The 15,549-nt window shown below is 43.2% G+C and overlaps 1 protein-coding gene across 6 annotated transcripts in view; it reads left to right on the plus strand.

Annotated features, from left to right (window-relative positions):
* Positions 1-15,549, plus strand: part of IL1RAPL2 (interleukin 1 receptor accessory protein like 2) — a 491,998-nt gene that overhangs the window by 305,900 nt on the left and 170,549 nt on the right. For all 6 annotated transcript variants that reach the window (XM_081897611.1, XM_081897612.1, XM_081897610.1 and 3 more), the window contains one exon: positions 3,021-3,174. In XM_081897611.1, the coding sequence (XP_081753737.1) occupies positions 3,021-3,174 (154 nt within the window). The remainder of the gene's footprint in view (positions 1-3,020; positions 3,175-15,549) is intronic.

The following is a 15,549-nucleotide window of genomic DNA, read 5'->3' on the forward strand; positions in this document are numbered from 1 at the left end:
AGAGAAAGAAGACCTTCTGAAATTGGATGACTATCTGCTATGGATGCTTTCATTGAGATTCCTGCATTGCAGGGGAATGGACTAGATTCCAACTCTACAATTCTCTGATTCTAAGATCTGTATGTTGGATCAATCCATCAACCTCTGATGGATGATTTAGTAGGATCAGGTCCAGCATCACTTTCTCTGTACGTGTGTGCCAGTATCCATACTCAGCAGAGTTACAACTCAACTCAGCTCCTTCTTTGGAGGCATCTTTGGGGTTGAAGGTACACACAGTAGGTGATAAACATACATGGATGCCATAAAGATTCAGTAGAGGTTTACTTGACAGGCAGAAAAGCATATTGGTAGGAAATATATACAGGCATTTGTCACTGCCATGCTTAGAGACTGCCTCAAGGCAAATCTAAAAAAAACACTGGGAAACACTGGCCTGCGAGTGCTCCAGCTGGAGAACAGCCTTTACCAAAGGTGTCATGGGCTTTGAAGACTCTTGAACTCAGGATGCAAGGGAGAAACGAGCTAAGAAGAAGGCATGCTTGGCAAATCCACACCATGATCAACTCCAATGTCCCGACTGTGGAAGGACATGTGGATCCAGAATTGGCCTCCACAGTCACTTACGGACTCATTGTTAAAACCGTGTTTATGGAAGACAATCTTACTTGGCTACGAGTGATCACCAAAGAAGAAGAAGAAACAAGAGTCCAAGACTCTCTGCTTCTCTCACTGCAAGATGCAAGCAAGAGACTCACAAGAATCTACACAGAACCATTGTTATCAGTGCTTCCTGTTGCACTGCGCATTTCTAAAGAACAGTTCCCACAGAAAACGTCCTAGCATAGGCAAAACCTTCTCAGCCTTCTGTTGCTTCTTGAAACTTTTTTATTCTTCTCTGTTTCTGGAACAAATGATTCTCTCACAGAAGAATATCTAACACTCTATCCCCAGACCACCTTTGCTCAGCATGCAAGGAGTTGCTAGTTCTGCTATTGGTGGAGAAAGCAACTGAAGAGACACTAGGCATGGGCAGACCCACCTGAAAATGGCTCAAGACCCATTGGTGGTTCTTGTCCCAAACAGTGAAACACTGGTCTACACTGACTGGCAATGGCTCTCTAGGCTTTCAGGGGTCATTTCCAGCCCTACCTAGAGATGCACAGGATTGAACTTGGGACCTTCTGCATTCAAAACAAATGCTTTGCCACTGAGCCATGGACTTTCCCCAATATCTGTATTCGTCTTATGCAGAGATGACTTCTTGCCATTTGAAGTATCAGTCTAGAAGGGGAAAAGCCCAGTCCACAGTACTTAACACATGATTGTGTTTATACATCCAAACATTTGCTCCAGGCGGAATACTTTCCATCAAAACCCTTATATTTAACCATAGTGTAAGTTTTCTTTATTATGGAAATGTTGCCCGTGAAATGGCTCTCTTAAGGATTTGAACAATTATGGTCTTTGTTACTGTTTCCGTAGCGCCATTAGGCCTAAAGGATTGTTGTGACAACATGGATTGAGTGCAGGAGTCAAGATGTAATTGAATGAGCAAGGCTTAAATAGAAAAGCTGTTCTCCTCTGAGGGGTGGGAGTGGGAGTGGGGGGATGAGAGATGGGAAGTGGGGGTGGAATTTAGGCAGCAATATGTGATCTGTCTTTTGGCTCTTCTCTTATTATTGAAGATAGACAAGAAAATTTGAAAGAAAACCTATCAGACTGGCAGGTGAAGGGCAGGGAGTCATTAACATGACTTTTGTGAGACAAGTATAGAAGAGGTATTAGCAATTTCAAGGCAGAGAATGTGTAGCTACAATAACAAACATATCAATTATTCAAAAAGTTCGATGTTGGGTTTGCCAGCCGGTCCATAATTGATTGGCCTAAATGATAAAACTAAGTGCTTTGAAAGGTAACCAGATTGTGGGTCTGAAAAGCTGATAAACTACAGGCGACGACCATTTTAGGTGTGTCCAATTGATGTCCGGCCACCAATGCGCAAGTCCATTTGGAGCTAGATGGAGGCAAAGCAGGGGAGGAACCAGGGACGGGGCGTAACGGGGCATAACAGAATGGGGCACACTTATAAGTGCTTTGCCAACACATGTGGGAGGCTGGGAATGAACCCTATACAGATACAAAAAAAGAAGAAGTGCCCATAAGGCCTGCCAATGTCAGGGCAGTTTAGGGGATGAACCTAAGAGCCTTCTGGATCAGGTCAATGAATGACCCAACTAGTCCAGCATCCTCTTCTCACAGTGAACAACCGGATGCTTCTAGAATCATAGAATTATTAAATTATATATATATTCAATATTTAATATTTGATAATAGAATAATAGAATTAAATAATTAGAATTAATAATAATAATAATAATAGAATTAAATAATTAGAATAGAATTAAATAATAGAATTTAATAATAGAATTGTGCAGTTAGAAGGGATCTCAACGGTCATGTAGTCCAACCTCCTGCAATGCAGGAATCACAGCTGACAGATGGCCATCTCTTTTTAAAAGCCTTCAGTGAAGGAGAGTCCACCACCTTCTGCCTTTTCCATCCATTCTTACTGTCATAGAGTTCTTCCTAAGGTTTAGTTGGAATCTCCTTTCTTGTAACTTGAAGCCATTGGTTTCAGTCCTCTCCTCTAGAGCAGCAAAAAGCAAGCTGCCACATGACAGCCCTTCAGATATTTTGATATGATTTATCATAGCTCCTCTCAGTCTCCTATTTTTCAGGCTAAACATACCCAACTCCCCCAACCGTTCCTCATAAGGCTTGGTTTCCAGACCCTTGATCATCTTGGTCATCATCCTCTGTACACATTCCAGGTTGTCGTTATCTTTATTAAACTATGGTCCCCAAAGCAGGACACAATACTCCAGGTGGGATCTGAGCAAGGCAGAACAGAGTGCCCGCTATTACTTTCCTTGATCTGGATGCTCTGTTTCATGCAACATTACTTTACCATGCCAAGTTAAGACTCTGTGTTTTTTTTTGTGTGTGTGTTTTTGCAGGAGTGTAAGCCAAAAATGTGGAGAAATCTAGTAGTTCAGAAAGAGAACACTCTACTAATACAAGATGTTCAGGAAGAAGATGGTGGGAATTATACTTGTGAGCTAAAATTTGAAGGAAAGCTGATACGACGAACAACTGAGTTCAAAGTTACAGGTAAGAATCTTTTGGGGTGAAATTGAAGGGAAAGAATATGAAATGTAGGAGGTCAGAAAAATTGATGCTTAGAATGGTTTTTTAGAACTTTTTTTTTTAACCCTGCCTTATCTTACATTCTAAAGTGGCACTACAGACATCAACAGAACATCAAACAAACAGACATCAACAGAACATCATACAATATATTTGCAGCCCATCTGCGCAAATCACCTGTGCAAAAGTACAAGGTAACTCAAAAGTCAGCTAGTAGAGCAGAAAGTTACTGTTAGTTAGATAACCTCTCTGAAAGAGGTAGAGCTCATCAGGGCACCTTTCACATAAAAATGCAGCCTGGGAATCCATGCCCCTACCATTTGCAAATATTTTATCAACATAAGAACATAGCAAGAGCCGTGCTGGATAAGGCCAAAGGACCACCTGGTCCATAAGAACTAGCACTGGTGCATGTCCATATTTTGAAGGTGCTGATTTTGAAATTAAAAGTTCTCACTACTCATAAGGATTCCTGTTCAGCAAAACCCCTCCACTGCTGCTGCCCAATATTGCATATATCTGGGTTTTTTGTTTGTTTGTTGTTTGGCTCTCACAAGCAGTCTGATGCTGAATGTAGCTTATTATGGAGCTAACTCCAGATTTTGGTGGAACTTTGAGCACCAAGATCCCAGTGTGTTTTGGTGGGATCTCTGGCACTTGAATTCCCTATTCATTGATCCTTGTGTAAACAATCAGTGAGCCCTGAAAGACAAGAACGTGCAGGAAGCTGCCTTGTACCAAGTCTGAGGACTCCATTTCCAGAAGCTGCTGTTCCACCATTTTTTTGCACTTGGAAGAGACTGTACAGCATTTTGAGCTTGTTAAAGCATGTGCCTAAAGCTAATAAAACCATATGTGTTCATATGCAGTTCGGGGGTGTCTCATTGGTGGGAAGTATTCAAATGTTATACTTGGCTCTTCATATCCAACCTACTGTGTTAGACTTAGGACCAATGGGAATGGTTCAAGTCTGCCTGAGCAGCTTCCCCTGGTAAACCACTGAGCAAGATCTTGTTTTTTTCACCTGTCTTTTGGGGTGTGTGGGGTGTGTGGGTGATTCATGTGTGATCTGAAGGCATGTGACACACCCACCTTCCTATGTCTAGAGCAGGTGTTCCAATGATCCACCTTGGTTACATTATTGAAATGCATAGCTTGTTTTCCCATCTACCTTCAGAAAACTACAAATGGAATACTTGTTCTTATGACATTGCTGCTGGGCAGGAAGTTCCCTTTGCCCCAACTTTCACTCTAGTTTTGCAGAAGACAGTGTCCCATCCCCATTGCTGCCTCTTGTTGGTCTTCTTTCAAATGCCAATTTAAACTGCCCGGTTACTTCTGAAATTTGTGTGTGCAACAATCAGTTGCTCTGGCCATGACAAATTATTCCACTCAATTACATCAATTGAATGCTTCTGCTTGAACTCCCTGTTCATTTAATCTCTCTTAAATCTCATTAATTCCCTAATTTTCAAATTGTGCCTGCTGTTATTGGGAGGGAATTTGCCGTGGTAGTTGTTCCGTATTGGATGCCCTTCTCAACTGGAGCAATCTGCCTGAATTTCATTTCAGCCAAAGACAAATGGTGTGGAAGTGCCACTTTCCAGTTTGGATGACACACCAAAACAAGCATATCTCCTTCAACCCCAGCATCTTTCTCATGCTGTTATATCAAAGTAAACTCCCCAGTCAGACTTAGATCAAAAGTAGGTACCTCCAGAATGGAGACCGGCGGACCCCATGAATATTCTCATTAGCAGATAGCACCTAGACCAGGGGCCAGCAAACATTTGTCCACCGTCCCTCAGACCATGTGGTGGTCAGGACTTTTTTTTTTAATTCCTGTGCCCCACAAACCCAGAGATGCATTTTAAATCAAAGGACCCATTCTACTCATGTAAAAACATGCTGATTCCCAGACCATCTATAGGCCGGATTGAGAAGGCAATTGGGCCACATCCAGCCCCTGGGCCTTAGGTTACCTACCCCTGACCTAGACAGACGAGGCACACAGATCACCTGGTCAGACTCTTCCATACTGAGATGCGAGGTATTATATATCCATTTAAATTATACTTCTTCCTGAGGGAGCCTAGGTCAGCAAATACACCAGTAATAAAGAGCACATTTTAGAAAGTGTTCTAAAAACAGTCACAAACATTCTAAAAACAGTTTTAAAACATTCTCTTGAGCAGTAATTTGAGGAAAACACCCATCAGGCTTCACCTCATGAACCTGACTCACCCCAGCTTTCACCCACAGGACGCTGGAAGCCCTATGACTTGACAGGATGTAATTGCAAGCATTTGGTCTACCATATTTCTTATAAAGGTGCAAAATGCTTACCATTTTGATTTTTCTGAAAGAAAGCTTCTTCCATTACCAACAGAGAAATAGGTCAAGTGATGACACAGATGGCAGAGAAACGACCATGGCATTCTTTGCAGCTGGGATTTGCACCATCCATATCTTATTTTCAAGTGCTATGTAGGATGTGCCCCGCCCCCCAATATTTCACAGAGCTGTCTTTTGTGCAGATGGCAGCAATTTGCATGAAATTTGAATAAGCTAATTTATTGTCTAGGTGCAAAACTAGAAATGACTACTGTGATTTAAAAAGAAATGCAATACATCTCAACACAGTGAGGAAGGTTGTGCCCTTGTGTCCTGTGCCCCTACTTTAGTGTCTAGATGCTCCCTGTTGGTGGGTAGCTTCAAGGCTGCCCCCACTCTCCCTACTGATAGTTTTTTATCTTGGCCAGGCAGCTCCTCAGATACAGGATTGTCCTTGGAGAGATGACTATTCTCCCTGATGTAGGGGGCATGGCCACCTTAAATATCTCTTTTCTCCCCCAAAAAGAATGGCTACCAAAGCCACATCCTCCCTAGCTCCCTCAACATCCCCAAAGCCTTCCTCCTACCCATCAGTTTGACATTAAATTGGCAGGAACAGCTTCCTATTAAGGGAAAATATTGAATGGGGAGTTTGAATTCAACTGTGGACCTCTTTGCTCTTCTTATGGAATAGATGCAGTTCAAATACTTTCAGCAACATTTTACCATCTTGGATAGGTAAAAGAAGGGCAGAGTGCAAGGGGAGGAGTGTGGTAGCATTGCACATACATGGTCAATGGTCAAGGATGGTGGGAGTTGCAGTCCATAACATCTGGAGGGCACCACTTTGGCCACACATGAAGCAGAGGGTGGGTAGGGAAAGAGTCGCCCTCCAGATGTTGCTGAACTACTCATCCCATTGTTCCTGACAATTGGTCATGCTGACTGAGGCTGATGGGAGAATCTCCTCCAGGGCTGGCCCACCTATGAGTCAAGGTGAGGCAACCAATCAAGCCTGGAATCTTTCAAAGCCCTACCTGGAGGTGCCAGGGACTGCTCCTGACACCATAGAGTCAAGAAGTTGTACATCTTCTCCCTAAATTTCTCAAAAAAAGGGGGGGACATAGAGATTGTGATTTAGGACTAGTGCCAGAAACTAGAGACTGGTCCTGGTAAATATGGAGAGTTGGGATACGTGGTTTTATAGAGGAGTCATCGTGTGAAATATTCAGTGCTTTTTGCATTTAGATATGTTGTGGTGTTTCTCAGGTTGATTTTTCTTTTTAATATAGTGCTGCTATTATATATTATGATCTTGCACAAGAACCAATGGGTTGGATCAAAATATTAAGGCCGCCTTCTCTGTGCCTGGGATTAAATGCCATTGAACTCAGTGGGATTCCAGATGTGGTATGTGTGTGAATGCCACAGGTGTGTAAGGCAGGGTCAATTGCCTATACAATGGTACCTCGGTTAAGAACTTAATTCGTTCCAGAGGTCCATTTTTAACCTGAAACTATTCTTAACCTGAAGCACCACTTTAGCTAATGGGGCCTCCTGCTGCTGCCGTGCCGCCATTGTGCGATTTCTGTTCTCAACCTGAAGCAAAGTTCTTAACCTGAGTACTATTTCTGGGTTAGTGGAGTCTGTAACCTGAAGCGTCTTTAACCGTAGGGACCACTGTATTTTCCTCATGTATGGGTAGTGCCTTCTGAACTGAAGCTCACATGTGCTGCAGCTGCATGCAATCACATCAGGTGGTTGTGAGTATGTGAAGAAGAGATGCCTGGTGAATTGTGGTCTTCTGAATATGTGAAGCAACTCCATTGAGAAACAATGTGAAATTGTGCAAGGCTATTCTATAGTACTGTGACAGTATCACTTTTACTACCACTATTACTTTCTGCCTTTCCTGCAAGGAGCTCAAGGAGGCATACATGCATCTCTCCCTCTCCATGATACCCTCCCAACCACATAGGTTAGATGGGGAGATGGCAACTGGTCCAAAATCTCCCAGTGAGCTTCAAGGCTGAATGGGGATTTGAAGCCTGGTCTCCCAGATCGTAGTTCAGCATTCTAGCCACTACACCACACCAACTTTGCTTGATCTCACAATCACTGTTTGGCGCTGAGTATGCCCAGGGGACGCAGGTGGCACTGTGGGTTAAACCACAGAGCCTAGGACTTGCCAATCAGAAGGTTGGCGGTTCGAATCCCCACGACGGGGTGAGCTCCCGTTGCTCGGTCCCTGCTCCTGCCAACCTAGCAGTTTGAAAGCACGACAAAGTGCAAGTAGATAAATAGGTACCACTCCGACGGGAAGGTAAACGGTGTTTCCGTGCGCTGCTCTGTTTTTCCAGAAGCGGCTTAGTCATGCTGGCCTCATGACCCGGAAGCTGTACGCCGGTTCCTTCGGCCTATAGAGCGAGATGAGCATGCAACCCCAGAGTCGGTCACGACTGGACCGAATGGTCAGGGGTCCCTTTACCTTTACCTTATGCCCAGGTGAACCAGCCCCATAGAACTGGGATAGGGAACCTGTGGCTCTCTGGGTGCTGTTGAATCACATCTCCCATCATGCCTGATCATTGGCCATGCTGGTTGGGGCTGATGAGAGTCCAACAACCCCTGGAGGTTCTCAGGTTCCCCATCCCTGCTGTAGCAGAAGAAATGGAACCACTCCGCCATTCCCTATGCAACAGGCAGGTAGGTAGGCAAAGTTACCCATCTTCATCAAGATAATATACTGCCTGCAAGATGGGCAGGTAAATTAGCAGGGTAAGCAGTTGTGTTCATTTGCAGGTAATGATGGACTTCAAAACGAAGAGAGAGAAATATACAACCTCAGCATATCAAAGTTATTGAGAAGAAAATGTGTCAGTGTTCTGGATGATTCAATAAAAGCTGCTCTTTAATTTTTGGTACCCAAGTCAATAAAGATAAGAGATGTGCCTGTTGACTGAGTAGGAGCTGTTTGTATGCTCGTTGATGTGAAATGATTCCAAAAGACAAATGGAGGGGGGTATTATGCCAGATTTCCCTTAGAAGTACTGTAAAAGACGCAATGAGAAATGTAGCAATATGCTGCAGTCTATGAATTATATATCACCCAGCTACTCCGAGTGCTTTGCTTTACAGCTTCCCAAGCTGCCTGCCTGTATTGTGAACATGCAAAGTAATTAGAATGGCAAATAATGTTCTCTTTTATCATACTGTGATGGGTTCCTCCATCACTTTCTTTAGTCAACTTAATTCCCTTTCTCTCATGTCTTAAATCAGCAGATGATAGAGCTTTGCACAAATGGACTCTTGCACAAATTCTCCACCCTGTTTGTGGGAAGGGTAAATTGGGGGGAGGTGTTCACTGAATTTCTCTAGGGCAAGGACAAAAGGTATAAATGATTCCTATGTTCTACCTCTAGCTGCTGGAAAAGTGAGGAGAATGATGTTGTGCTTATGGCCCGCTTGTGGGCTTCCTAGGGGAATTGGGTTGACTACTATACTGTAAGTATAGGATGGATCCATCAGCTTCTTCTTATTTTCTCTGAGAAGCTCTTGGAGCTGAGGCTCACCATTACTGTTGCCAGTGGCACAGTATTATTTCTTTTGCCCTAATTTCTTCTTCAGTGGTGGCAACCCAAGTGACATCTTTGCTAGAAAACCGGCCACCATTCTGCATCCTCCACAACACCCCAGACCTACTATTGTTCTGGGTCAGTATGGGTGGAAAATAGCAGTGCCCCCCAATAATGGTGGAGAATAGTGGAACAAAATTCTGCAAAAGTTATTTTCTTACTAGGGTGGGGGAAAGAAAATTTCGGGGGGGGGTTCTTAAAAATGCCATATCAGATGTAGTTTGCAACCTGGGTGGAATCCACACACATATAAAACATTTTGAAAATACATTGAATTTTCCATGAGGCTCAACAACAAGTGTCACATTGTATAGTGCACTTAAAATACACTTAAAACATTTTATTTGCAGCTGTATAGCTGAGTCCTTGGTGACTTAGTCACACACACAGGTTCAGCAGCTCCTGACAGTGCAGCAGGTCAGACTTCCAGTTCGGCTCCTAAGACCTAATTTTCAGTGATATGATCAATCTCTTAAGTGGAGCATAGCAGCAGAGCCTCTATGTAGTAGTGGGTGCCCTGCATGGACAGGACATTGGACTAGATGACCTTTGAGGTTCCTCCCAATTCTATGTTTCTAGGCTGCTCCACTGCAGACTACAGATAATTATGACTGAAAGTTGGATGCTCCTCAATATAAAGAAAAGCTCTGTACATAGCATGTCAGGAAAAATAGGCTGGATAAGAACTCTTCTCTCTGGCTTGCTAATTTTCTGTCTGCAGGGATGGCGATGATTTTGTATAAAGAGTATCCAGTCGTGATAACCTCCCCCTGCAGTCTGAAGTATTATAGCCCAGAGCCAGGTTTACCATTTCAGTGAGAAGTAGATCTCACTTAGCCTAAACCTGGAGTCTGGCATATGAGATGTGACAGGATCAGAGCACTAGTTGGTATCGCTGCAGGCAACTGTTGTTTCCCCATGATCCTCCCCAACATGCAGATGCTAATAAATTACAGATGCTGGCTTTGTCCTTTGCAATTTTAAAGATGAAAGGACAGGTGAAAAACACACAAGCACATTTAATCTCCTTGAGTTGCGGGCATTTCTCAGGTGCTTTGCTGATATGCTTGGTTGACATATGGATATGCTTTGTTCGTTCTGTATTTGCATGCTGGCGATGAATCACATCTATGTTTCTTGGGACATAGAAATGTGCCTTGAACAGAGCCAGGGCTTTGGGTGCATCTAGTTCAGTACTGTCTACACTGCCTGGCAGTAACTCTCTGGGGTTGCAGGCAGGGAGTTTTCCCCAGCCCTGCCTGGAGATAGCATGGGATCAAAACTGGGACTTTGTGCATGCAAAGCAGTGCAGATGACCTTTTGCTATCTGACAGATGTGATCTGTAAACTTTCTGCAGTTTGGTGCAAATTCTGCTGCACCAATGGGAGCTGATGGGAGGCCAACCCCCACCTGGAAGGGCTCAGATTCCCCAACCCTGGACTACGGTATCTGCCACACCATAGGTGATGTCTTAATTGTTATACCTACTAAACAAGAAGGGATGGAAGCTAAAGGGAGTTGCAGGATGGGTCCTGGGTATGAACCAGGTAGCCAAGGAACCAGGACAAGCTCAAGTGGCGAAAAAATAATCACATTCGTCATTATCAGCATCATCAGTGAATGTGAAATTGTGGATCATGAAGTGTTTTATAAGCATGAAGGAATCGGATTGGCTCTCCCCTCGCCCCTCAGATTATGCTCTTCATCTCACAAATTCAATAATTCATGCCCCAGGCCATTAAGATTATTGATTCTATAAGCTGATAGTACTCTCTATTTCCGCTGGAAAAGAAGAATTTGATATAGGGTTGTGGGACTGCACAGGTACTTTAAAAAAGCTAGCAGGGCATGGAAGCTCCCCCATTCTACTGGCCAACCCTGTTCACACATCCCCCTTAGTAAATTTCCTTAACCAAGGCTTGCCCAGTCAAAGGGTTCCGAATTAATAGTATCCTCCTTCCTAGCTTTCATTTGTTCCAGTGGCTTAACCATGATGGCTGTTTTACCTTTATTGTTGGAGGCAGGAAATGCCTCTAAACACCAGTTGCTGTGAACCACAGGTAGGGAGAGTGCTCTTGCACTCAGCTCCTGCATCTGGTTGGCCACTGTCAGAACAGGATGCTGGACTAGGTGGGCCTTTGCTCAGATCCAGCAGGGGTCTTCTTCGGTTCATTGCCCGTAAGTGCATCCTGGGTCTGGCTCAAGGAAACTTTGGAGACTCTGCAGATAAATCCATTTCAATTAAGCGAGGTCTAGACATATTGTAAATTATTTTGTTGTTGTTTAGTCGTTTTGTCATGTCCGACTCTTCGTGACCCCATGGACCAGAGCACACCAGGCACTCCTGTCTTCCACTGCCTCCCACAGTTTAGTCAAACTCATGTTGGTAGCTTCAAGAACACTATCCAACCATCTCATCCTCTGTCGTCCCCTTCTCTTTGTGCCCTCCATCTTTCCCAACATCAGGGTCTTTTCCAGGGAGTCTTCTCTTCTCACGAGGTGGCCAAAGTACTGGAACCTCAGCTTCAGGATCTGTCCTTCCAGTGAGCACTCAGTGCTGGTTTCCTTAATAATGGATAGGTTTGATCTTCTTGCAGTCCATGGGACTCTCAAGTGTCTCCTCCAGCACCATAATTCAAAAGCATCAATTCTTCGGCAATCAGCTTTCTTTATGGTCCAGCTCTCCCTTCCATACATCACTACTGGGAAAACCACAGCTTTAACTATACAGACCTTTGAAAATTTTCCTTTTCCCTCCAAAGGAAATGGGTAGACATGTGATGAGGAAGAGAGGAAGGGAAATGAAAGAAAACATTTGATCTTCGACACACTCTGAAGTTTCTGACTGGCCGCCATTTTTTTTATACCCCTATCAGCTCAGGATAGACTACTTAATATTTAAAACTATGCTACTTTCCCCAAACCTCTAAATAGCTTTATTTGCTTCCTTGCTCTGCCTGTGTTCTAGCTGCTACAGATGTTGCTGTCACATTTAATAAAGAGTTTGTAAGGCTTAAATATTATACTGCTGTAGTGCGCGAGGTCCCGTCGTCCCCCCCCCCCCCCGCTTCCCCTGGCAGTATGTCTTTGGCATAGGAAAAAAGAAGGCTTTGCTTATTAGGATGAGGCGTCTCTACTGCTAGGGCCACTGACACTGGTGTTTCATCTCTAGATGACAAAGAAGCCACAATAATTCATCTCCTTACATCTCAAGGTCATCAGGAGGGGAACCTTCACATGCTCCAGTCTCTGCATAGTACAGTAATGAAGCATTGGCAGCTTGTCATCCTGTTCAAATATCCCAATGTGGTTGGTGAGATACCCAAGCATTCCTAGACCAGTCTTTTCCCAACCTGGTGCAAAGCCCAGACATTTTAGGACAATGGGGCCTTATAAGCGCCAATCAATCTGGTGATTACATGCATGATGTTGTGGGTATTGAATAATAATTAATAGGAAAAGGATTCAAGTCCAACTTGATTTTTACCAACCAATATTTGCCTTTAGATATTGTTCTTACATAGATATCTTGTCATGTTGTAAGCTGCCTTGAGCATTGTTTTAACTATGGAAAGGCGGCATACAAATAAAATGATGATGATGATGATGATATGGGGGAGAAATTCCATTCAGTTTTCATTTAAATGCAAACCTATCTAGCCTGCTGTCATAGGTGCAGCAAGGGCCAGAAAGACACAGAAATAAACACAGGAGATTGGTATTTTGAGTTGAAATAGGCCACAAATTTTATTGGTTACGCATGCAAGTAGGGTATGGCCAATGCAGTGGGTATGAATCTGGTATGAAGCAGCCTGCCATAAGGAAGGGTGAGCATGAGCTGGGCTGCGACTGAGCAGCAGGCTCTGCTCCCTCGGAGCCCCAAGTGAGTGGGAACGTCCACTTTATAAAAACAATGCACAAGCTGAAACATATCCATCCATCAAAATCCACACTTCTCTGAATTTAGAATTTCAATTCTCCAGCTAAGTAATGTGTACAAATATTAGGGTAAAGCGTTCAGGAAAAAGGAATATATTGGCAGAAGTAATAAACATTGCATGAGAGGGGATTGCTTTGCAAAAGAAGTGTCTATCTGGCAATACTGAACACAAAAAAATATGCATATTAGGAAAAATCTGCGCTAAAATAGCCCACAAACTGATGTGGAAATGTGGAGAACAGCACTGAAGACTGGGAAAGTGAGTAACGGAGGGATACTGAAATTGACAGGTTTGCCCATCCCTGTTGAGACTTGCGAGCATTGCTTCTTTTCTCTATGCTTGATTATTGTACAGTAATGACTGACAGAACAATGTGTTATGAACAAAACATAGGGGAAACACAGGCTTTTGGAATACGATTTATTTGTGAGTTTTCATTGGCTGCAATTGCCTCTGTGCTTTATGGTTTTGCCGGGGATGTATTTTAAAATTGTTGTTTAACTTAGAACCACATTAGAATCCATCTTTTATGAAGGGTGCTATATAAATATTTTAAATGAATAAATGCAGCCCCATTGAAGAGTAGCCTTGCATTTGAGCCCGTGTGAGATCTTCTTATCTCTGGTACCTTAAGCATCCAAATGAAAAGTGATGAAATATTATAAGGGAAAGCCTGGCTAAAGCATGTTTTGAGGGGATGGATCAATAAGACACCTTACTAGAAATAAAAAAGGTTGATTTAAACAAAGAAAGAGGTCACATTATGTATCACATTTATTTTCTACTAACTGCAATGGGTTGTCCTTTTGCCCAAATCATATTCCGAGTTGCAGAGGGAAGAAAATGTAGCTACTTCCATTTTGACAAAATGACTGCATTTCAAGAATATTATCAATCTCACTTTCAGACACTTTGCAGAACATGACCATGTTTTAAATTGGAGCATTCCAGGCTTTTTTTCTTGGAGGTCATGGCAATTACTGTTTCTTCATGTTCACCCTTTGATGGCAAGCTTGGCTAAGACCTGCCTGATAGATTGGTATTATGAGAGTAAAGGAAATGAATTCAGGATGTTATATAGAGTTCACAGATGCCGAGAATTAAAGCTTCTATCAAGGAACCGTTGGGGAAGTGTTTGCGTCAGTTTTCACCCTGAACATGAAGTCTTAGTCAGACTCTTGATTCCCATCAGCCCCAGTCATCATGGCCCGTGGTCATGCATGATGGAGGATGTAGTCCATGCTTTTAAAACTCATTAGAATCTTAATGCAATTAATGGACTGAAGGGGTAATTGGTAGATTTTGACCACTGGTTCTCGTGTTCAGTCTTTCGTCCTAATGTGGCTATAATCCTTTTCTGAGCTTTTTGCCAAAGTGGGGAAGTTGCATGATCATCATTATCATTTAATTTATGTACCGTTTATATGCCAAAATGACATCTAAGCAGTTTACAGTTATAAAATCAATTATAAAAACCATACATAATTAAATTGCACAATAAATCTATTCCACTCAAACATCCATAATTAAAATTCACCATAGAACAATATGGTTAGCATAATAAACGTAATATCACAATTCATTTCAACCTCATCTTCCATTTTATAGCATGCAAGATATGCTCAGTAAGGTCCTCCTTGGCCCCCAAGGCAGCCATTAATGTCCCACAGATCAGGAAAAGGGCAATAAACGCTTCAGCCACTTGGTATTCAGCCCAGAAAATGCTGGGCTACAGCTCTCAATGTCTCTGACTATTGGCCATACTGGCTGGGGCTGATGGGACTTTATACTCCAAAACATCTGGAGTGCAGCTGTTTGGGCAGGTTGGAGAAGGATGAAATTTGTGGGCTACCAATGTGTGTTGGTGTTGCAGAATTTTTTCCCTGCCATGGTTTCTTCCAAAGAATCCTGGAATTTCTTTGGAATGCTGAGGATTCTCTGTTCCAGTTTCCTAGCCCAGTTGATAAGCCATAAGGTTCCTTTGAAAGAGGTAACGGTGGTGTAGCGCCTTGGGCTGAGATAAGAGGAAATCCAATACTCCCATTAATCCATGAAGCTCCCTGGGTAACCCTGGGCTAGTCAATGGCTCAGTTCAGGCATACGCATGAACACACGAGCATGTGAGTACAGTACTTACAGTGGAAACGGAAACTCTTTCAGTCTGCCCCTAGCCATCTTCGTGTTGTGCTAACTGTAGCTAAGCCTTAGTGCTATGCCTTAACCTCAGCTGACAATTTGTATTCCCCAGAAAAACCATGGGTGGTGAGCCAAGAACAAACATTGGCTGAAAGTGGGGCAAATCGTGTGTATGGGTTCTGGTGAAATGCTAAGACCATGGCTTAGCTTTTGGATATTTCAGCAGCAGGATGACCAGCCGCAAAGCAGTCACAATTTTATACTGCTGAGTACCCTTAGTGTTATGTGTGAA

The sequence above is a fragment of the Podarcis melisellensis genome (assembly GCF_964234715.1).
Source record: "Podarcis melisellensis genome assembly, chromosome: Z".
Classification (NCBI taxonomy): domain Eukaryota; kingdom Metazoa; phylum Chordata; class Lepidosauria; order Squamata; family Lacertidae; genus Podarcis; species Podarcis melisellensis.